Source organism: Hipposideros armiger, unplaced genomic scaffold (assembly GCF_001890085.2).
Source record: "Hipposideros armiger isolate ML-2016 unplaced genomic scaffold, ASM189008v1 scaffold_4, whole genome shotgun sequence".
Taxonomy (NCBI): Eukaryota; Metazoa; Chordata; class Mammalia; order Chiroptera; family Hipposideridae; genus Hipposideros; species Hipposideros armiger.
The window spans coordinates 3,508,519-3,529,298 of NW_017731354.1; the positions used below are offsets into that span (position 1 = coordinate 3,508,519).

The 20,780-nt window shown below is 44.1% G+C and overlaps 1 protein-coding gene across 6 annotated transcripts in view; it reads left to right on the forward strand.

Annotated features, from left to right (window-relative positions):
• PHKB (phosphorylase kinase regulatory subunit beta) overlaps positions 1 to 20,780 on the forward strand; it is a 129,225-nt gene that overhangs the window by 81,780 nt on the left and 26,665 nt on the right. For all 6 annotated transcript variants that reach the window (XM_019643243.1, XM_019643235.1, XM_019643252.1 and 3 more), the window contains 6 exons: positions 10,092 to 10,147; positions 10,649 to 10,742; positions 15,499 to 15,582; positions 16,052 to 16,156; positions 17,288 to 17,370; positions 17,567 to 17,657. In XM_019643243.1, coding sequence (XP_019498788.1) covers positions 10,092 to 10,147; positions 10,649 to 10,742; positions 15,499 to 15,582; positions 16,052 to 16,156; positions 17,288 to 17,370; positions 17,567 to 17,657 — 513 coding nt within the window. The remainder of the gene's footprint in view (positions 1 to 10,091; positions 10,148 to 10,648; positions 10,743 to 15,498; positions 15,583 to 16,051; positions 16,157 to 17,287; positions 17,371 to 17,566; positions 17,658 to 20,780) is intronic.

The following is a 20,780-nucleotide window of genomic DNA, read 5'->3' on the forward strand; positions in this document are numbered from 1 at the left end:
CTTCTGGATTTCAACCTTTTCTCTCTTACTTCTTTTCCTGAATCTAGAGACGGGTTTAATTGTCCCCTGACCTAAAAAACAAAAAATATTCCCTCCACTATACCCCTCACTCAAGGACTTCTCTCACTTCCCTTCTTCGCTCCCCCTTCAGACATCTTGGAAAAATACTTGCACATTCTCCACTTCCTCCATTCCCAGTCACTCCTCCCTGCACACAGTCAGACTGCTTTCGCCACCACTGTGCTAAAGCCACACGAGGAAGGTTACCGTGACCCCCGGGTTGACAAGTCCAGTGGTCTCTTTCCGGATTCTACTCTGTTTGACCGCAAAGATATTCAGCGCCATTGAACAAGCCCTCTTCCTTTGCTCTCTGTAGAAGCACACGAGTGCTTTTTTATTTCTGTCTATCTACAGGTATGTTACTACGTCTCCCTTTCTAAATCCAGTCCTGTCAACTCTATTTCCGAAATATTCTGAAGTCTTCTCACTTGTTCCTTCCCTTCCCACCGTATAGCCCAGGTCCCCATCATCTCTTAACTGCAGCCTCCAGCCAATCTCCTGTGTCCACGTCCCCTCTGCAAACCAAGTCTGTGTAGCAGCCATCAGCAGAAGCTGATAGCTGTACAATGCTCGGCAAGGCCTGGCCCTCAGTAAGTATGTGGCTTTTCCCATTCTTCTAAAAGTGTAAATTCCATTGAGTCTTCCTTGTTTGAAGCCTTTTTATAGCTTCTCATCCCCGTAGATGGGAGCTGAATGCCTCGCTGCCTTAGAAGGCCCTCTTGGACCTGAACTCGGCCCTCATCTCTTAGCATTCTTTCCCTTGCCTTTTAGGCTCTAGACACTGTTCTCCTCTCAGTTCCTCAAACACTTCAAGGCTTTCATCTCGGGGCCTTTGCACATGCTGTTCCTTCTGCCCGAAGCACTCGTTACCAGATTTCAGTCCTTGTCAGTACTGAATGCGGGCTCAGATTTAATGACACCCCCCGAGATTATTTCCTGACCATCCATCTGAAGTAGCCTCTGCTTCAGTAACTATTCTATTGCCCTTTTTGCTTATCCTGGTATTTATCACCGTTTTTTATTATTTAATTACATACATATTTTCTTTATTTTTTAATCATCTGTCTCTCCCCCACTGAAATGTGAGCTTCGTGAGAAAAGGACTTTGTCTTATTTGTGTGACATGTAATCGATGTTAATATTGCCTGAATGACCGCATTAATGGCAGGTTTTATCCTTTACAGGCAGCTCCCACACCTTTTCTAGCCTCTCTCCATTCTGAGGCTGAGTTAGAAGCTCCTGCCCTTGACCTCAAGCACCCATCAAGGGCATTGTAGTTGGCACCCTGCTTGTCTTCTCTATTATATGGTGAGCTCCTGAAGAAGAGGGCTAAGGGTTCCTCTGTCTTGCTACCATCCCCGGTGCTATTGTGACGTGTAGATGAGGGACAAATGGACCAGCCCCCAGAGCATTCCAGGACGCAGAGCTGGTGGGTTGTGATTTCATGGCTATGGAAGACTTTTCAGTTGATGCTGCTGAGAGTGACGGTAGAGTATCTCCCTCGCCATCGGGTCCCCCGTGAGAACCCACGCTTCGAAGCAGTTTGTCCTCAGCCAATGAAGAGGGCTCCTTGTAGCTAAAGGCTCGTGGAATTCTAGAGCTTGCTGGTTACCTCTGTAGCTCTTTGGTCCCTAACCCAGTGCCTGTAAATACGGCCACAGATCTTCTTGTTCTTTGGAAGAGCATCTGGTGCTGAAAGAGCAAGGAGCAGAGGTTTTTACATTCTTGTCCCATCTTCACAGGTGCCTTTCACATCGCAGTAACTGCCCCTGGGGGCTGTCATGCCTTTCCACTCACACGTGGAGTCGCGCACTTGGCCCTTCAGAGCGCTGAAAGCCAGCTGTGCAGCCAGTAGATGAGGCGGCCGGACTTAGCGAGAACTCCAGGCCAGAGCAGTGCAGAGACCTGGGTTCTGCTGCTGCCCACTAGCTTGCTCCGGGACCCGGACCACTTCCCCTGTCTGGGCCTCATGTCCTCATCCATCAGGTGGATGACTGAATATCTTACGGCGAATTTCAGCCCTAAAATAGTGCAAAGTTGTGCTTCTCTGGCTAGAGTAGAGGCCCGCCACCCGGTCTCTGTCATAGAGTCCCTCACAGCTTTGTCATGACTCACCCACGCCCAGGTGACAGAAACGGCCCCTTCTGCCTCTGACATGTTCAGCTCGAACCCGGAGACCTGATTGGTCAGCGTAAGCACCCAAAGGAGAAAAGCCAAACACAAGTCGGCTTGCTGTGCTTGCTTCCTTTCCCCCATCATGCCTTTCGTGTCCCGTTAGGGGCCTTTCACACCAGAAGCCCTTTGACATGACAGGGAAACCCTGCGAGGGGAACGACTGGATTTGTGGGTGCCCCCTCCGCTCTCCTGCCTCCGGCTCCCTGCCTCACCCTCATTCACCCGTTGTTGCCGCTTGATCGTCCCTGTCGCGTCCCCTGGTTCTCCTCATTTGTCCTTCCCTCTGGCTGATGAAAGCTGTGTGAGCACCAGGGGCCAGGTCAGGGTGTCAGGTCCGGGACCCATACCGGCATTTTAGCATCGTTTCCAGGAAGTAGGCAAGACCGTTAGCACTGTCATTTAAACTGAAAATACAGAAACATCCAGTTATGGCAAATGCTTAGAAAGGAGTGGAAACAGTTTTACCAATCATTTCATGGTGACAACGTGATGATCAGTAGTCTCTTGAAGATAATTGCAGTTATTGAAAGGACTGCTGTCAAAAAAACGTATTCATTCAGGCGTTCGAAACTGTGTCTGCGGTCTGGGAATAGTTTTAAAAATTCATTTGTTTCTTCTTAAATAAAGTTTATAAAATCACTACTGCAATAGAGAAGGCAAGGATGCTAAAGGGCCATTTTCTCTCTGGCCAGCTCTACTCTCAGGTAAAGTTTAGCTTTTTAACCATGCTTGATGCTACTCCTCAGATATTCCTACTTACCTTTCCTCTGCTTCCCGATTAATTTTCTCCATGCTGCTGCTTTGGCTTGGCTGCAAGTGTCAGAACAAGAGGCCAGTGTGTTCCAGTCAGGATGCGCCTGTTCCCTGTTCAGCCTGCCGTCGCCTGCTCCTTGGCTCCTGCAGGAGAAATACCGCGGTGCAGCGTCTCAAGTCGGAATTGAGATGTATAAAGCATCTGCCTGGTTTCTCCCGCTAATAAGGTTTTGCTGAAAAATGAGTGTAATGAAAAGATGCTGAATGTTGGCAGGACCTACTGATGAAGGCTAATGAGCATAAATGAGTTTCTGTGAGGCCCCAGAAGGAGAGGCAGAAAATGTTTCAAAGGCGCTGCCCTTGAGGCAAGAATGGCCCCAGAGGAGGTGTGATCCATTCATTTGTTGGCTCCTTTTTATCTTTCCTTCTCTCCCTCCTCCCTTGTCCTTCTTTCAATACAAGACCTATCCCAGCCAGCCCTAGTGCATTAATTTATGCCATATACGGCATTCTAAAAATATAGCTACTTAGACCGGGGCGCAATACAGTGTTGCAAAAATAAGAATTATGATTTTTACATGCTGTAGACATTATTTAATAGAAGAGGGAATTTTTAATTTAATTGCCAAGTACTTAAGAATTATATTCTATCAAAAAGCATATAAGGGGAGGTCCAAGATGGCGGATTAGGTAAACACTAAACCTAACTGCATCCCAGGATCACACCAAAACTACAAATAAATTATAGAACATAAACCTCAAGAATCATCTGAAGACTAGCTGAACAGAACCCCTATAACTAAGGATATAAAGAAGAGGCCACATCGAGACTGGGAGAAGAAGCCAAACCAAAATACAAAAACCTCCTTTCTGAACCTGACGAGCATGTAGAAAATAAGCTTGACTTTGAGGGTTTCATGATCTTACTGTTAAGCATCATCATAATGTCAGATTTGCTACAAAATATATTGAATGTAAAAACTCTGAAATACAAACAGCTTTAAATATATAGTTAGGCAATTTTTTTTAAAGCATATAAGAAAATAGGTGTTTCATAGACAACACTTGGAGTTGAGTTTTCTTAAAACCTTAACTCACATGTGAAGAGCAGACTTTGGGTGAACACAAAGGCGTTTGCTCACCACGATTGTAATATGTTTCTACAACCAGGTGGTGGTTAATTTCATATGTAGGCTTCACTGGGACATGGTATTTGGTCAGACATTATTCTGGGTGAGGTGATGGTGTTTTTGTATGAGAGGTAGATGGAGCGAGTCAGACTGCCTTTCGCGGTGTGGGTGGGCTTCACCCAGGAAGGCCTGAACACAGCAGAGGCTGCCCCTCCCTCCAGTAAGAGAGGATTCTGTGCTCAACGGCCTTCAACTGGGACACCAGCTTCCTGCTGCCTTTGGATTTGAACTGGGGCTTGAGCCTCCTGGTCTTTGGACTGGAACTGCACCATTAGCTCTCTTGCGTCTTCAGCTTGCTGACTCACCCTGCAGACCTCGAGACTTTCCAGACTCCAGGGGTGTCCAAGCCAATTCTTTAGAGTAAATCTCCCTCTACTCTTCACACACACACACACATGCACACACACACACACACACAGTCACACACTGTTGCTTCTGTTTCCCTGGAGAGCCCTGACTAGTATAAGCCACAACAGCAAGTAGCACATAATCTGTGAAATACACACTGTGACATATGCCATATTGACTTTAGACTTGGACATACCTGCAGTCAGATTTAAGCTCTACCACCGACTAGGTGTATGACCTTTCACAAATTATTTCACCTTTCTCTGTATCGGTTTCCTGATCTTTAAAAATGGGAGTTCTTGTGACAGCACATCACATCATGCTTAAGAAACAAACGGCACATAACGGGTATCATATCATGATTCTATGACACTCTAAGCTAGACTACAAATAAAATAATGTAAATCTTATTAATGAGCTTATTTCCATGAATAAGTTATAAATAGACATCTGTGTATCTTCCTCTGCCATTCTCCTAGAAAAGGTTTAGAGCCTTCCTGTTGCCCCATTCCCAAACCCTGCCCTGCTGACCTTTTCTGGTAACCCCTCTAGCCACCTGCGTCATCCAGTGGTGGTAATGCCTCTGCGTGATTGAGGCTGACTACTTCTTCCACTCAGGAGCAAAAGTAAAACCTAGTGCTTATTGCTCCACTGTGTGACCATAACCATGTCCGGAGAGTCAGTGCAGAAGGTTGACTAGCCGTAAATGATAAAAGATGTGAAAAAATGACACTATAAGTACGATGCAGCTACGAAACGGAATACTAAGCAGCTATAACAGAAAGGAGGACGTGTTCTGTGTACTAATACATGAAAAGAACACAATGATGTATTATTAAGTGGAAAAATGACTGTAATATGCTGCCTTTTGTCTAAAAATGTGAGAAAGTAAGAAAATAGATTCTTGTTTGCTTTGATAGGCAAAAGGAAACCCTGGAAAGAGGCATAAGTCCCCGTGGCCATGACCTGGTTGGTGGCCGGTGGGGGACCGGTGAATGCAGGGCCCACAGGTGGGAGAGACGTTCACCGAAACGTTTCATAATTGAAAATTTTTTAACCATCTGAATTCATTATCTGTTGATAAATTAAAGAACAAGGGAAAGGCAAACCACAGGGCACATTCACATGAAGTTTCTGTGTGTCCCCTTTTGATATTGCTTTGCCCTGTTTTATTCTTGGCTCCCAGCTGCAAGTCTCCTAGGCTGCCACTTTGACCTGACTTGATAATTCGGGAAGTAGAATCTAGACAGGTGTACATGCAGTGTTCTAATTACTGTAGTTTTAAATTTTGAGTAAGATAAGTTGCAATATTAATAGTGCTCAATTTACAGGCAAGTCATGCTATAAAAGTTCCTCTTCCACTGTACACTTAAAAATGGATATGATGGTAAATGTTACGTGGTGTGGGTTTTTATCACAATAAATGTTTTAAAGTTCCAATCTGACTTCACTTATTTCTAGAAATGGAAGTTTAAAATCTAAATATTTCCAACTATAGGTTGTTGGTCCTCAATCACATAATTAAAATGACGTGTGTACAAGTCTTGATAGCTTATATAAATATGTGTACACTTAATTAGGTTATTTCCCTTTGTTAAAAATAACTTGTTCACGTTTGCAAGCATTTATTGCCTATGCTCAAGGGAAGATTGGTGTAGTGCTAATAAATGTAAGAAGCAGTTCTAAAATTCGAAAAAGAACAAGAAAAGATACTTCCTCCAGACCATCCCATGAGTAGCAGTCGCTTTTCCTTTAGTATAAAGCGCTGTGTACAAGCTCCGTGAGAAAAGCGAGCATGAGGGGCCGCTCGGGGCTCGCGCTAGTTACGCAGTCCACCCATCAGCAAGCAGAAGCCCTTCCAAAAGGTGGCATGAGTGTTGCCAGGTGACTCACACAGTAGCTGTTCTGACCAATCGGGACAGAAGAGATTGGGACACCCTGGTGTTTGGGGGGGTTCTGGAGGAGACTGGTGGGAAGAGTGCGCCAGGAACTGAGCAGACAGGAATGCACGGGGCCGTCCACATGGAGGAGGACGGGCACGGAAACTTGGGATGGACAGGAGCGATTTTTGTTTTTAAGTGGGGTGTTCAAGGCAAACAGATGGGAGATGAACAGGGACTGCAGGCAGCAGTGAAGCTAGAAAGGTTCGTGGGAAGTTGGGGAAGACGGCTTTATTTGGGCAAGCCTGATTTTGGAAGTACAGAAGGGACAAGGTGGGACTTGTGTGTGGGTCTTTCTGTTCTAAAATCGGCTCTCTCCACTCTGAGAGGCAGAATAAGTGAGGGATTCTGAGCACAGGCTTGCAGTCAGACTGCCTGGGTCTGAATTCTAGCTCTGCTGTGTACTAGCTCTGTGACCTTGGATAACTAAGCTTTGTGGGCCTCATTTTTGTTTTCTGTGAAATGGGGATAATGGTTAGTTAAAGCTCTTAGCACCGAGCCTTGCACACAGAATGTGGAGGGTTATGTAACGTGTTTGTTGCTGCCGCTATTACATTTTAATCCTGAGTGTTGCTATAGAAGTGAAAAGAGGATTCAAGATACTTTATGAAGGAAGAGTTAACAGGAGTTTTGTGACAGACTGGATGCGGAGGGGAAAAAGGAGGACTCGGAGATGGTGGTGAGGTTCTGGGCTTGAGTGAGCCTGCTTCCGGGGGAGATGGCGCTCACTCGTTGAATTTTAGAACTATTGGCTTTGGAAATAACCAAGAGAAAATGTCCAGAAAGCAATTAAAAAGGTGGGAACTGGAACTCAAAAGAAAGTCCAAGACTAGAAATATAAATACGGAGTCATCTACTTAGAGGTGATGATTAATGCTCCCAGAGTGAACTGTTTGGTGAAGGAAAGATAAATAAGTGGGATGAATAGAAGACCAAGGCCTAAGTGTGACGGTCTCCATCTCTAAAGCCAAAGCAGGTGAGATGGTGGAGCACAAAGTTGCAGAAGCAAGGAAGGTAAGGAGGTAGTTATAGTCTGTGTTCGAAAAAGAAATGGAGGGAAAATTGGGAAGGTGGTCAATCACCTGAAGGTTTCTTTTCAAAGAGGTTTGGTATTCGTTGACGAAGAACAAGGCGTACTGGGATAACGGATGGTCCTAGTGCCTTAGAAAGATGGAAGGCAGTGGGACGTAGGGTAACACAGGTATTCCTGCAAATTTCAACAAGGAAGAGAGGGGCAGCTGTCCTAGGAGAGGTGTGAAAATACCACGTACAAAAGGAGCAAAATGTCACTGCCTTGTTATTTTGTGTCAAATACTGTGCTTAGCGGTAAATCCTCAGCAATTCTTTGAGATAGAGACAATGACTATGTCCTCTGTAGAAGTGAAATTTGGAAACCACCTAAATGTCCATCAAAAGGAACGTTCCTGAACTAGATTATGGTATGCCCTATACAATGGCCCTGCAGCCATTTTTTTTTTAATGAAATAAAGAAAGATATCAATGAAAAACTTTTACATGATGATAAACATATATTTGAAAACGTACCTGTTATCGACCTCTCCCAACAGACTCTAAATCCTCAGGGAGGGACACGGGGCCCTCCTCACCTTGTGCCATGAGGGTCTGGCATGGAGCCCTGTGGATTAGCGTGCCTTAGCTGCTGGGCAGATGAACGAGTGTGTAAATGCGTGTGCAAACGGAGAGCACGTGGCCACACAGGCTCGAGTACTGGATGCATATGTATAAGAGTATGTAAGTGTGTGTGTGTGCGCGCGCGCGTGTGTGTGTGTGTGTGTGTGTTGTGAACCTACAAGCAGAAAATACAATATTACTTAGGAAAATATTCAGAAATAGAAGGCATTAATACTAGAAAGTTTTCAGAGGGATTACATGGGCTTAGACAGCAATGTTGGTGCTTTGAAGAAACTGATGAAAATAGAAAAGATGGCTCCAACATTGTCAGTAAAAGGCATTTTTGGGGTGGGACTGCCCACACTGAGTTTTTTCTGTGGATGGAAATAGGGTGAAGGGTCCCACCTGGGCTGGGGTGGAAGGCCTAGGCGCGTTATGGTAGATGGTTTGTGAATTGGAACCTTGTGAAATGCTGAGTTTTCACAATGAGAGTTCTTAAGCTATCTAGTAGTCCCCTAACCAGATGTTCACTGTGATTCAACATGTGTAGTGGGCATTTAGACCTGAGTACACTGGCACACAAACGGAAACCACATTATCCTAAACAGGCCTATGATTCAGAAAGAAGATCCCAATTTGCTAATTAGGACCTGGAAGCTGCCTTATTTATTGTGATTGAAATGTTATCTGCATTCTAGTATATGGATTCACTCACTTGCTTTTTATTTAAGAATCCATAATTGTCCTGAAGATTATAGATAATGGCCCATTCTAAACTTATTCTTCTTTTTGATGAGTAAATACTAATTCTCATCCAAGAAAAATAAGGCTTAAGCCTTCATTTGTCATTAGAAATCTTGATGAGCCTCTGAATAATTAATTTTTTTCTCATCCTTTTGAGTAACATTAACTTTTAAGGTCTTTATCAAATAAAAGTAGAATTGATAGCATTTTAAATACATATTTATTTTTGTTGGGTTGTTCCATCATATTCTCTCTTATGGAGTCATTTAAATCACATGGAAGTCTGCCTGAAATGGCATTTTCATGATGATTCTGGGAACCATACCTTTGAGTGTACAATATTTACTGCTGATATATGTATTCTGGTATTTCTTGCCTTCCATCATACATAAATTCTAGTGGCATATTGAATACCAAGAGAGGAGCTGACTAATGGTAAATCAAATGTTTTACAGCATAATTTGGGGAATGTTACATTCATTACTATAAAGAAATTATACCTGATCAGTATTTTCAGAGCTTCCTAACACTGTAATTTATTGATGCTCCTTTAATGTTCCCTGTTCCTAGGCTCGAAAGTGGGTTCATTTTAACAATGTATAATAGATGCTATAGTGAATCTTTTCCACACACAGAACAGTAGCAGATATCCAGCACTGTCTTTGATTAGAAGTGTTAAGCCCAACAGCTTGTATTTCATGAACACAGAACTAATTAATAGTCACGGGGTAGTTCCTTCTCTACCGTAGGAACTATATGTGGCAATAAAGCCACTTTGATGTATAAGGTGCCAAAGGAAAATGGGCTAACAAAAAAGGGAATAGCCTTATACGTGGTTAAGATGTCAAATGAACGATTTTAACTCACAATCATTTTTTTACACTGAATACATAAATTGGGTTTTTATTTTTAGTTCCTCCTCTTCCCTTCAGAGTTAAATGATGGAAAATGACTCTCAGTCCCCAAACTACTCTTATGCATCATTCAAAATAGCCCTGACAGGCTGGCCCCTCCGGTAGTGGTGAGATTTATGGCTTTCCATTCCTCGGTGCTCCATTCCTCCTCGGTCTACACCATCAAATTGATGAGTAGGCGGTGGAGAGCAAGCTAAGAGAGGTGACCACTTACAGCCAGCTCGTGTCCGTCATTTTAATGAACTGCTTAGAGATGGCTGCTGTTGTCCTTGACTCATTGCAGCTGATGATGACCAGGTCTCCTAACGCCTTTTCCCCCTCCTTCTGTATTACAGGGCCCCCTGGAAAATGACCTGGTGGTTCACGTGGCGCTCATAGCGGAAAGCCAACGGTAGGAGACCCACGTGGGCGGTGTGCTCTCTGATTGCTTCCTATTTACAATATTGAGCATGGCAGTAGAGATTAATTTCATAGACCCCTTGACGGGGTGTTAAGGATGTCATTAACGTCACTGTAAGTGCCAGAACAGCATTCCTTTCATGTTGAACAATCATTTTTAGTTGATGTGAATATTAGACTGTGACCAGTGCCAGCGTTGCCCGGGGTGCACTTTTGAGAAACGAGTTCAAACAGATGGTGGGGATTCCCCCCCCCCCATCAGCGCTCACCCTCTGTGCCAGTCCCCGGAGCTGCCCTCTGACGTTTGGTGAAGACCCGAGAGGGCGTCCAGGTTGCAGTGCAGATGGCATATTGCTAACACTGACACATTAAAAATGTGCTCCGACTTAGCACAGCCTGTTCCCTTGTCTCCCCTCACCCCCGCCTTGCGTTTTCCAAACTATTCGATGCATTGTCTCAAAACCTCTCTCTCTTTTTTCCCTGTGTTCTTCAGCCTTCAAGTTTTCCTCAACACGTACGGCATTCAGACGCAAACTCCTCAGCAGGTGGAGCCCATTCAGATATGGGCACAGCAGGAGCTCGTGAAGGTGAGGGAGTGTGTTTCTTCCGCAGTGCAGAGCCGCCAGGGCCTGGCCCGGGGAGGGACTTCATGTACAGCCAGGAGGAGCAGTTAAAATCCAGCTCTGAGACAGCGCCGTCAACCCCAAAGCCGTTCCAGTTCAGGGGAGAAACCCGCTTTAGCAGACATTGTCACTGAAAGACCAACTGGTCCGTGTGTGTATACATTACTGTGTTTCCCCCAAAATAAGACCGGGTCTTATATTAATTTTTGCTCCAACAGTCTACATTTACTCATTTACTCATATATAAAAATCTACATTTATTCAAACAGTCATGTCTGGCTGACGATCTTAACTGGGGCTTATGTTTGGGGTAGGGCTTATATTGTGAGCATCCTGAAAAATCATGCTGGGGCTTATTTTCAGGCTAGATCTTATTTTGGGGGAAACACGGTATATGCACATGGCCTGTTGAGTTCTCCTTGCTAAAGTCTATTACTAACCTAGACTGAGCACGTAAATAACAAATCAGCCTTAATTTTAGTAGTTGTGTAAATTAACCTTTACATTTGGTTTGATTATTTTCCCTTTTATTAATGGTTAAACCTCCTCATCTAAATGTTTATCAGTACTAACTACTTTCCTTTATTTTCTTCCTGTTTGGCGTCAGAAGTAACTCCTAGTTCTTTGGTTTGCTGGGTGTCAGGCTGGTTATAAAGCAACCTCCGCGTTTGTCTTTGGTGGGGTCACATGCCTACTCGATTAGATGAGAAGGCTGCTTCTGAGGCCCCTGCGTGCACTGCCCCGCGGCGGTGCAGAGCGCCCCTGTGTAGGAATGTTCTGCTCTCTCGGGATGGGAACCTGTCGGCGTCCGCTAGTGACTCAGAAGCTTTCATTTTTATTTGGCAATTGTTCAGTATACAGCAACCAACTCCGCAGCATTTGGTGGAAGTGTTTAAAAGAGTCCCTCAAATGACTGAGACTAAGTCCCTTAGGTTGATATAAATGTCTGTGACCAAAGCCTCGATGCTCCAACAGAGACGAAGAGCTTCGAGCGGTGAGGTCCACACTGCATGAGGGAGCGCGAGGCTCGGGGTGGCTGCCGAGGAGGCCGGACCCTTCCCACTGCCTGTGAAACCAGAGCCCGGTGTCAGGCCCCCGGAGCTCAGCCCTTTGAGGGTCCTGAAACCTCCTGTAACAAAGCTGGAGCCCTTTCCTCCGACTGAAGAGATGAGGCCCCCTAGAGTAGGTAACACTGTAAAGCCACCCCAAGAGCCAAATGACGGGAAGCTGGTTTTTAGGGGAGAAGCGCGTAAATGAGCCCCAGAGAGAACTGAGGCTCCACAGCCAGAGAGGAGCGGCGTGGGGCTCGTCTCAGGCGCTTCCTCAGGCGCAGACTGTGCTCGCTGATGCGCTGTCGTGACCTCCCTCGGAACGCTCCAGGGAGCGGTAACAAAGGTTATTTATTATTCTTTGAGAAGCATACTCTCCAAGCAAATTAACCCGGCTCTGTTTTCTTCAGGCCTAATTTATATTAGCAACTTTTTTCACGGTAAGTGGGTCTAGACTCTACCAAACAACATGCAGTCAAGATCTAGGAGACCAACGTGGCTCCAGACGACTTGAATATGGCATATGGTATTCATTCATCACACATGTGCTGTGTGCAGAGCACCTGTGGGGCACTCAGTAAAATGACTGTCCCTGATTTTGGTGACCTCTGAGTCTAGTGGTATGACAAAAAAAAAACGGTTAATGACAAACCACTTTGATGAGTGCCACAATAGGTGTTTGCACGGGTGCTGTGGAATCACAGAGGTGGCGTTATAACAGGTCCTTCACTTTATATTTTGCTGTTTTAAACATGGTACTAACCAATGCTTACAACTTGGGTGTGTGGTACGGCTACAGAGACAGCGTGTGATGACCGAGAGCCGGCTTCCTCATGCGTGGGTCCAAGTGGGCGACTCTCTGTGGCTACGGCCTCTGTGCCCCAACCAGCTGCCCTCTGGGAGTCTGCTCTCTGATATCCTGCCTAGCATATGGCTTCTTACAGGTCTATGTTTTACACAGAAGAGTGCCCCCTCAAATCCTAGTTCACCCACTCTGCTTGTGCCGGTGCTCTCTTCTGAGAAGCTATGCCCTCCTCCGGCCCCAGAAGACAAGTGAGGACAGACCCCTGAGAACGGAGCTTTCACTGTGTGTGTTGTGTGTCATGAGGTGGTGACTGGTGCGATTCACCTCATGGGAAATCGGAATACTGTGCAGATCTAGAATGAGGTGTTTCTGCACTGCTGGGTGGTTTGGTCCCTGCTCTGTACGCTAGTGCATTAAATGGTGTGAGTGTGTACAACGTGGGGCCAGTCTCATCGGCACCTGGAATGCAGGGAGCCTGCCCAGTCTGATTCCTGCATTGTTGTAGGCGTGCTATGCCACGTCCCAGAAGTTAAGGAAAATCCTTTTATTATAATAGTCAGATTTAAAGGAAGTCTACCTAGATCAGAACGTTTTAACTTGTGCACGGTTGATTAATATAATTATCTATACTCTAAAATTATATACTCTAAAAGACTCAAAAAGAAGAAATCGGGAGTAGTTTAGACATACATTCATTTCTGGACAATGCAAATAGCTGAGGGAAGGGGGGTTCTGCCTGGTGCTGAGCACGGACGCTTCAGTGGAGCGGTCCGATGTAACGCTTGCAGTGAGCATGCTCTGCAGCTGACGTTGTCTGAGCCCACTGCTGGCCCAGACTCAGTGTTCACTGCACACGTGGCCCAGGAGACATCCAGTCACTCCCTCTTTACCCCTCAAATGTTTCCTGAGCACCAACTACATGCTGGGCACAGTGCCCACTTGGTGCAGACGGAGAAAGAGCCATAGATCTAAACGTAGATGTGCGCACCATCGCAGAGTGAACTGAGAGTACAGGTGGTGACGTCCGTGTTGTATATGATGAGGTAGATCCTGTAGATACAGTTGGTTCACTCTTCCATTTAGGAAAATTTAGGTTAGATTTCTGCTTCTCATCAAATACAAAAATAAATTCCAGACAGATTAAAGATTTAAATATTTTTTTAAATGATTTAAATATAAAGTCCCTAGAAGAAAAAATAGGAAATGTGTTTACAACTGTTGGAAGGGGAAGTCTACTCTTAGAATAATACCAGCGCCAAAAATCCATTAAGAAAATGCTCGGCGAACTTAACAAAATATAGCTGAAGGTGGCATCAGCAACCTGGCACACAAAGGTGCTTGTGAAATTTCTTAGAAAAACATTTAGATTGAAACACCACATGCTGAAATGATGTTTGACCTACCATGCAGCCATTCTCACATTTCATAATAACACAGAAGATGAGCAAACTGGGTAAAATATTTGGTACAAAGGGTCTTCATATACCAAGATCTCTTACAAATCAAAAAGAATGACAAATACCCAGTAGAAAAGGGAACAAATGAGAAAAATGTATAGAACATACAAATAGCCATTAAATATATGGTAAAATGGTCTACCACAAAATAATTGAATATAGCAGTTCGAAACTAAGATAATCTCATTTTGACCCAGGAGAGTGACAAAAATGGCCTATGCACTATTAATGTCAGTGTAAATTGGTCTGTTATTTCTAGAGGGTGACCAACCTGGCATTACTTTTCAAAGAGAAGGTACATTCTCCTTCATCCAGCAAGTTGCGGAAATTATCCTGCACTAACAATAGTACCCTGTCCAAAGATGTTTACTGAATTATTATAGTTTTGAAATAACAAAAAATGGGGAGCTGTCTTCATCAGGGGATCAGTGTCAAACTTCATCAGGGCTAGGCTTCAAGTAGGGTGCCTAGGCCTTTTGAGTAAGTGCTCAGCTCTGGCACTGATCAAGCCCCAGTCCATTCCCAGTCCATCTGCAATTACTTATAGAAGTTCTAGATGTTTCTGCTCCACTGTGGCACCCTTCTCTTTTCTAATACTTCTACAGATATTTTTCCAGTCTTTATAATTCTTAAATAATTTCCACATTGAAATATAGATGAATGTGTAGACTCAGTTTACCCTCTTGAAATTGGAACACCACAATATTAAGTTTCTAACAATGGGACACTGAACAGATGATCTAGTATATGAACCCATTTATGTAAATGTATAATTGATATATGTGTTTGGTATACGTGTATTTATCTATGTACTGTAACAATCTGTTACCATGTCTTATGTTTCTGGGGTTTCTTAGGAATCACACAAAAAATTACGCTCCTTTTAACATACACCAAATTTGCCTGAGGGGTTGTGAGAGGCAGCAGGACCATTTACTTGTAGCATATGGCTTAAATTTTTCATAAAATTTATGTAATCAGAAAAACCGATAAAGACATTTCTATTTTGGTGGGAAATACTTAAAGGTAGAAATCTAGAAGGAGATGTGTGGCCCCATTTTTTAAAAACTTTAAATAGTTATATTTTTATCATACAGAAAGCATCTGTCTCTTTGTGCCCCTTGATAAATCAGAGCCATGTAAGTTGTACATTTATAACAGTGTGAGCGCAGTGTCTGTGTTTAGAGTGTGGCTAAGTGGATCTGCGGAAGCTTGCTCTCACATCTCTCAGTTGACATCATGGGCTCGCTTGTTTGCATCCAAGTCCATGGAATAAGGTTTCCCTGGCCTCTTTTTCTCTGAAAAAAATCAGAAATAAGCAGGGCAGTAGTTGGGGGGCTGGAGGGGACGCCAAAGAGGAAGAGCACAGATTCTTGCCCGAGTCTGATTCACAAATTTGTGTCTTACAGGCTTATTTCCATCTGGGCATCAATGAAAAGCTAGGACTCTCCGGAAGGCCCGACAGGCCCATTGGCTGCCTGGGGACGTCAAAGGTGCTCGTGAGATTTCCTTGTTCAGGGAAATGTTCAGATTACCGTACCATGGACCAAACTGATGTTCGACCTGCTGTGTAGCCATTCTCACATTGCATTATTACTTGAGCTAATTGGATTATTGTTTTCTACAAATAAATCTTATTTGTTATGTATGACATCACAGGAGTTTTCCAGGAGTGAATAAGCATCTCACTGTACTATTATTTCTAGGTTGTAACATAACTGATTATAGTAGTTTTACTCACACAGGCTTTTCGTACCATAGTAGACACGGACTACTTTAAGTTTATTAGCGTACTGATTCAATCAGGAAACTTTAAAATTTCTTGACATTATGCGGATTTTACAAGATACTGTTTTATTTGCCTATTCAGAATAAAACATCAGTTTTAAAATTTATTAGGGCTTATGTTGCTATGCCTTTGCCTTGAGTCTGTTTCGTCTCTTTTTGAATTGTCCCTTACAGATTTATCGCATTCTGGGAAAGACTGTGGTGTGTTACCCTATCATCTTTGACCTAAGCGATTTCTACATGTCTCAGGATGTTTTACTGCTGATAGATGACATAAAGGTAGCTTTGGAAGACCTTTCTATTGAAATGGGATGACTTTGTTTCAACTAATATTATCATATGTTATTACATTGAGTGCTCCTGGGTCTGATGCCTGGGTAACACCGTATACAGTGCAAAAGTGCCACCGCAGCTGCATAAGCTTTGGAGAAAGAGGTCAGTTACTTGCAGCCTTAGAGTGGTGGGTGCAGCAGTTTTATGAAAAGTTGTATGACTTTGCTGTTGTACTTCTAGAAATGGAATGTAAGGAGACAGTTTGTAAAAAGAGGGGCACCTGTTTTGGAAACCATGTTCATGCCATAGTAATGACTTATCGCTTTTGGAACAGAAGCTGAGTCAGCAAAATAATTTTATGTATGAGACACGCCAAGTAAAACCCCAGCTAACTCATGACCCCCAGTTAGTTAAAATCTCCTCCCCTCGCTTTTCCATTTGCACTGTCGGCAAGCTTAGAGCATGGCGTCTGGAGCCAGACTGCTTTTGTAAAACTTTGGCCCCACGATTTACCAGCCGTGTGATCTCGGACAGGTTACTTAATTTCTCTGTCTCTGTTTTCTCATCATTATAACTGAAAACCAATAGGCCTGTTCCGAGGATTAAATGAGTTAACATACATGATGCACTCGCAGTAGTGCCTGGCACGTGGCGAAGTGTTTTGTGAATCTCTGATGTGACGCTGAGGATGGTGGCGACAACAGAAACTGAGTCAAAACAAGCGTCTCATTTCCGATGGTACAGACTCAGTCTCATCTCTTCCATCTGCTGTAATCTAAGCCCACAATTATGTGGATGAGAGTTCATCTGGATGATAGCCCTGTTGAGTTTTCCATCCTGGGACCACTCTTGAACTGTATTTATTAGGCCACCCCTCCAGAAGCATCCTTAAGCGTGTGCACTCTGATTAAAGAATGAAGTTTAAAAATGGTTCGCAGCTTAGCTTGCATTGTTCATACTTGTACGCTTGTATATATGGGAACATTTCTACTCCTGGAGAGTCGATGTTACCCAGGGCTTGCTCATGAACCGTTTGGATGTGTCATAGTTTTGTGGGCTCTTTGCCATGAATGGTTAAGCATCCTGATCAGTTCAGATAACGGGCCGTTACACCACCTCATCCTTCTGTTTTGATAGAATGCACTACAGTTCATTAAACAATACTGGAAAATGCACGGACGTCCGCTGTTCCTTGTTCTCATCCGGGAAGACAACATACGGTAGGTGGATGGAGCGAGGCGCACACGGCGCCTGGCGTTCCCGCCGTGGCCCTGTGGAAGCATGGCCTCCTGGCATTTGGGATCCCTCCCTGGGTGGCGGAGCGCTTTGCGTATGTGAGGGGAACGTAGAATTAGATTATGAATTTCCCATTCTGTTGTTAATGCGTACACGTTGTGTATCTGCTTCTATTTTTAGAGGCAGCCGATTCAACCCCGTTTTGGATATGCTGGCAGCTTTTAGAAAAGGAGTGGTTGGAGGGGTCAAAGTCCACGTCGACCGTCTACAGGTAGTCTTCTGAACGCAGTGTGTTTCTGTTTTCAGGACAGCTAACCCCCAGACCCAGCACGTTTCTTAATGTGTTCTCGTTAAGGATTTTATCTTTAGGTTTTATTGTGTCCCCACCTTCCTGTCCCTGTTGTCACTATCCTGCTTATGTGGTCCTTCCAGTCTGAGGCTTGAACAATTGCAGTGGTTTCCCAACCAGAATTTTAGACCTTAAAAGCTCACCTCTAACCTCAATTTTGCAGGAAGCTGGGGTCTAGAGTGGTGACATGACCTACTGTCTAATCTTGGGCTTGTGGGTACAGATACCTTTTGCAAAACTGAAACTCTATACCCATAAAACAACAACCCAGCCTTTGTCTTCTCTTTAATATAGTAAATGAAAATGGTGCCTATATGCATCTCTTGGATTTTGTTTCAAGCTTTTTCAGATTTCCTTAGCCCTTCACCGCGCCTCAGCCTCCCTTCCCAGCTTCGTCACCCAGGATCCTCTCCGTGGGCCCACTCCCCCCCGCAAGCACACTGTCTGCTTTCACATCTCTGAACGCAATTGGAATTCTCTTCCTGCTCATGCTGTTACTCTATTCAAGAGTTGCCTTTCTTCCCCTCCTGTCTAAGTCATACTTTAATTTTATAACTTAGGTCAGAGTCACCTCTATAAGTGAGACCTCTGAGACTGGCATTGATTTCTCCTCCCAGTGTGTCTGGCCTGGTGCTTGAACCTTTGCTGGAGCTGGTTTCTCGCGTCTGCTTCTTTCTGTGGATTGAAAACTGTCAGGCCAAGCTTTGCTCATTTCTGCACTCACAGAGCGCACTGCCCACTACTGCTCTCCCTGTAGGCAACATGCAAATGCTGGTTCATTGATTCAACAAATATGTATTGAGTGCCCTTGTTCGGCACTGGGAATATAGTGGTGAAAAATATACAAGGTCCCTGATTTCATGGGACTTATTCTAGTGGGGGAGCCGAACCAAAAACAAATCAGGTGAGGTTGCAGAATGCTGGGATGGAGTGCAGCCTTAGGTAGACTGTTCCAAGGGGAAGGCCCTGGGGACACATAGCTGAGCATCTCAGAGCAGGGTACCTTTTTCAATATTATATTGCATTTGACACAAATATAACAATATTAAGTTTTTTAATTACCACCAGAACTAAAGTATTAATGCCTAGCAAATTAATTATAAGTACAATGTTTTTTTATAAAGTTCATTCAGGAGCCTCTGCAACCAACTGAAATTTTTTATCCAAAGCTTTAGTGACTATTAATAGGATTTAGCATTTGCCTATTAACTCCGATTAAACATTTACTTTATGAGCTGAATTAGTATATAAGGGTGGGTAGGCTAATAAAAATGGAATATATTAAATCAAAATTAATTTTCTTATATTTTCAATTTTATCAGCTTTGAAAATTAATTAGTTCTTCACTCTTTATATACCCACATTACAATCTATTATCAAATCAGTTTTCTCTACCCTCATAACATTCAGAACCGAACCACTTCCCATCATCGCAGCGCTAACATCAGGGTCCAAGCTGCCGTCATTTCTCACCCGGAGTTTTACAGTCGTCTCCTAAACTCCTATTGACGGTCAGACAGTTAGCCTCTTCCCACTGTACCTGGTCATTAGTAGTTAGATTATGTCATGTATCGAACATAAGCCTCCAATGACTCACACACAAAGTGAAGACCAGAGTCCTCCCAGTGGTCTGCGTGCTATCCATAACCTGGGCCTTCTCCTCTGCCCTCCTCTCCACCACTGTCCCCCCATCTACACTCCATCCACACTGCCCTCCTTACTGCTCCTAAGTCACAGGCATGCTTCTGCCCCAGGACCTTCGCACCTGCTGTTTCCTCGGCCCTGTACTCTCCTCTCATCCCTGTCTGTGACTACAGTTCTTCCTCCACTCTGTGCTTCCATGGGACCCTGTGAGGTCTTTTCTCATCACCTGCAGCCTCCTACCCCACCTTTGTTATTTCTCTCTGCACATATCACCATCTGACATGTCTAGATTTATTTATTTGTTGTCTGCTTATACACACCTACGAGGGTCGGTTTTAAGAGGTCAGGGATTTTGTATATTTTGTTCATACTATATCTCAACACCTTCCGTAGTACATGGCAGGTGTTCAGTGAATATTTGTCTGGCAAACAGTTAACTAGAGAGCAATCTGTGAAGATGTGAGCCTGCTCTCTGCCCAGGCCCAGACTGCCCTCAGACGTCGACTGTGGAGAGCCACAATATGTGCAGGCCAGCTGCAGTCCAGCTGTGCAAGGAGGCTGTGGTATGACAGCTGAGAGTATGTCCACCCTGCCATTGTAGTGGGTGTTTGTGGGAGACTGACTTCGCTTGTGAGCTCCCAGCACAGGAGGAGGCAGCACAGCTCTGGGTGGGTAGCCACCAGAAGAAACACTCCAGGTCGTGTTTCACATTTCAAGTGAGCAGTGAGGAAACAGAAACGCATGCATGTAAGACAGCTTTGATTGGAGAATTGCCTTAGTTTTAAAATAATAATTTATGGCTTGCTTTTTATGCAGCACCTCCCTCAGTTTTATCTGACAGCTCATCAGGTAATGAGAAGGGGCACATATTGCTAAAATCCACTGTGGGCTATCGTTCAGGTATACTGTTCCGTAGGAACCACCGACAAGCAAAAGCTGTGTTCAAGTTCAGTCTTATTAGTTTGCTCAACCTATAATCAGGAACTAATGGAAAACAAAATGACCCAAGTGGGTTGCCAGGATGTAGAGAAGGTCTGGTCTGGATAAGCAACCTCTATCATGACCCCGAAACATGGAGACTGGCAGCGCCCCATCACTGGCTCACCCAGAAATACGTTCCCAGAGCAGAATCCAAAGTGAAATTTCACATCTGTTCCCCAAACACTTGTAGTGTTCCATGGTTTTTGTTCTGGTTTTTTTCTTTTTCAAAATATACTTTTAACATTTTAATAGATAATGAATTTTAATCTCAGCTTAAAAATAACCACAATGCTAAGAACAGAGAGAACATACAGTTCATCTCGTGGACTTTCCTCTTTATTGTGACTCATGAACCTGGAGCCTGATGTCTGTGTTCTATTTCAGGGGGTTTTGTTGTCTGTGAAAACCTGCCTAATTTTA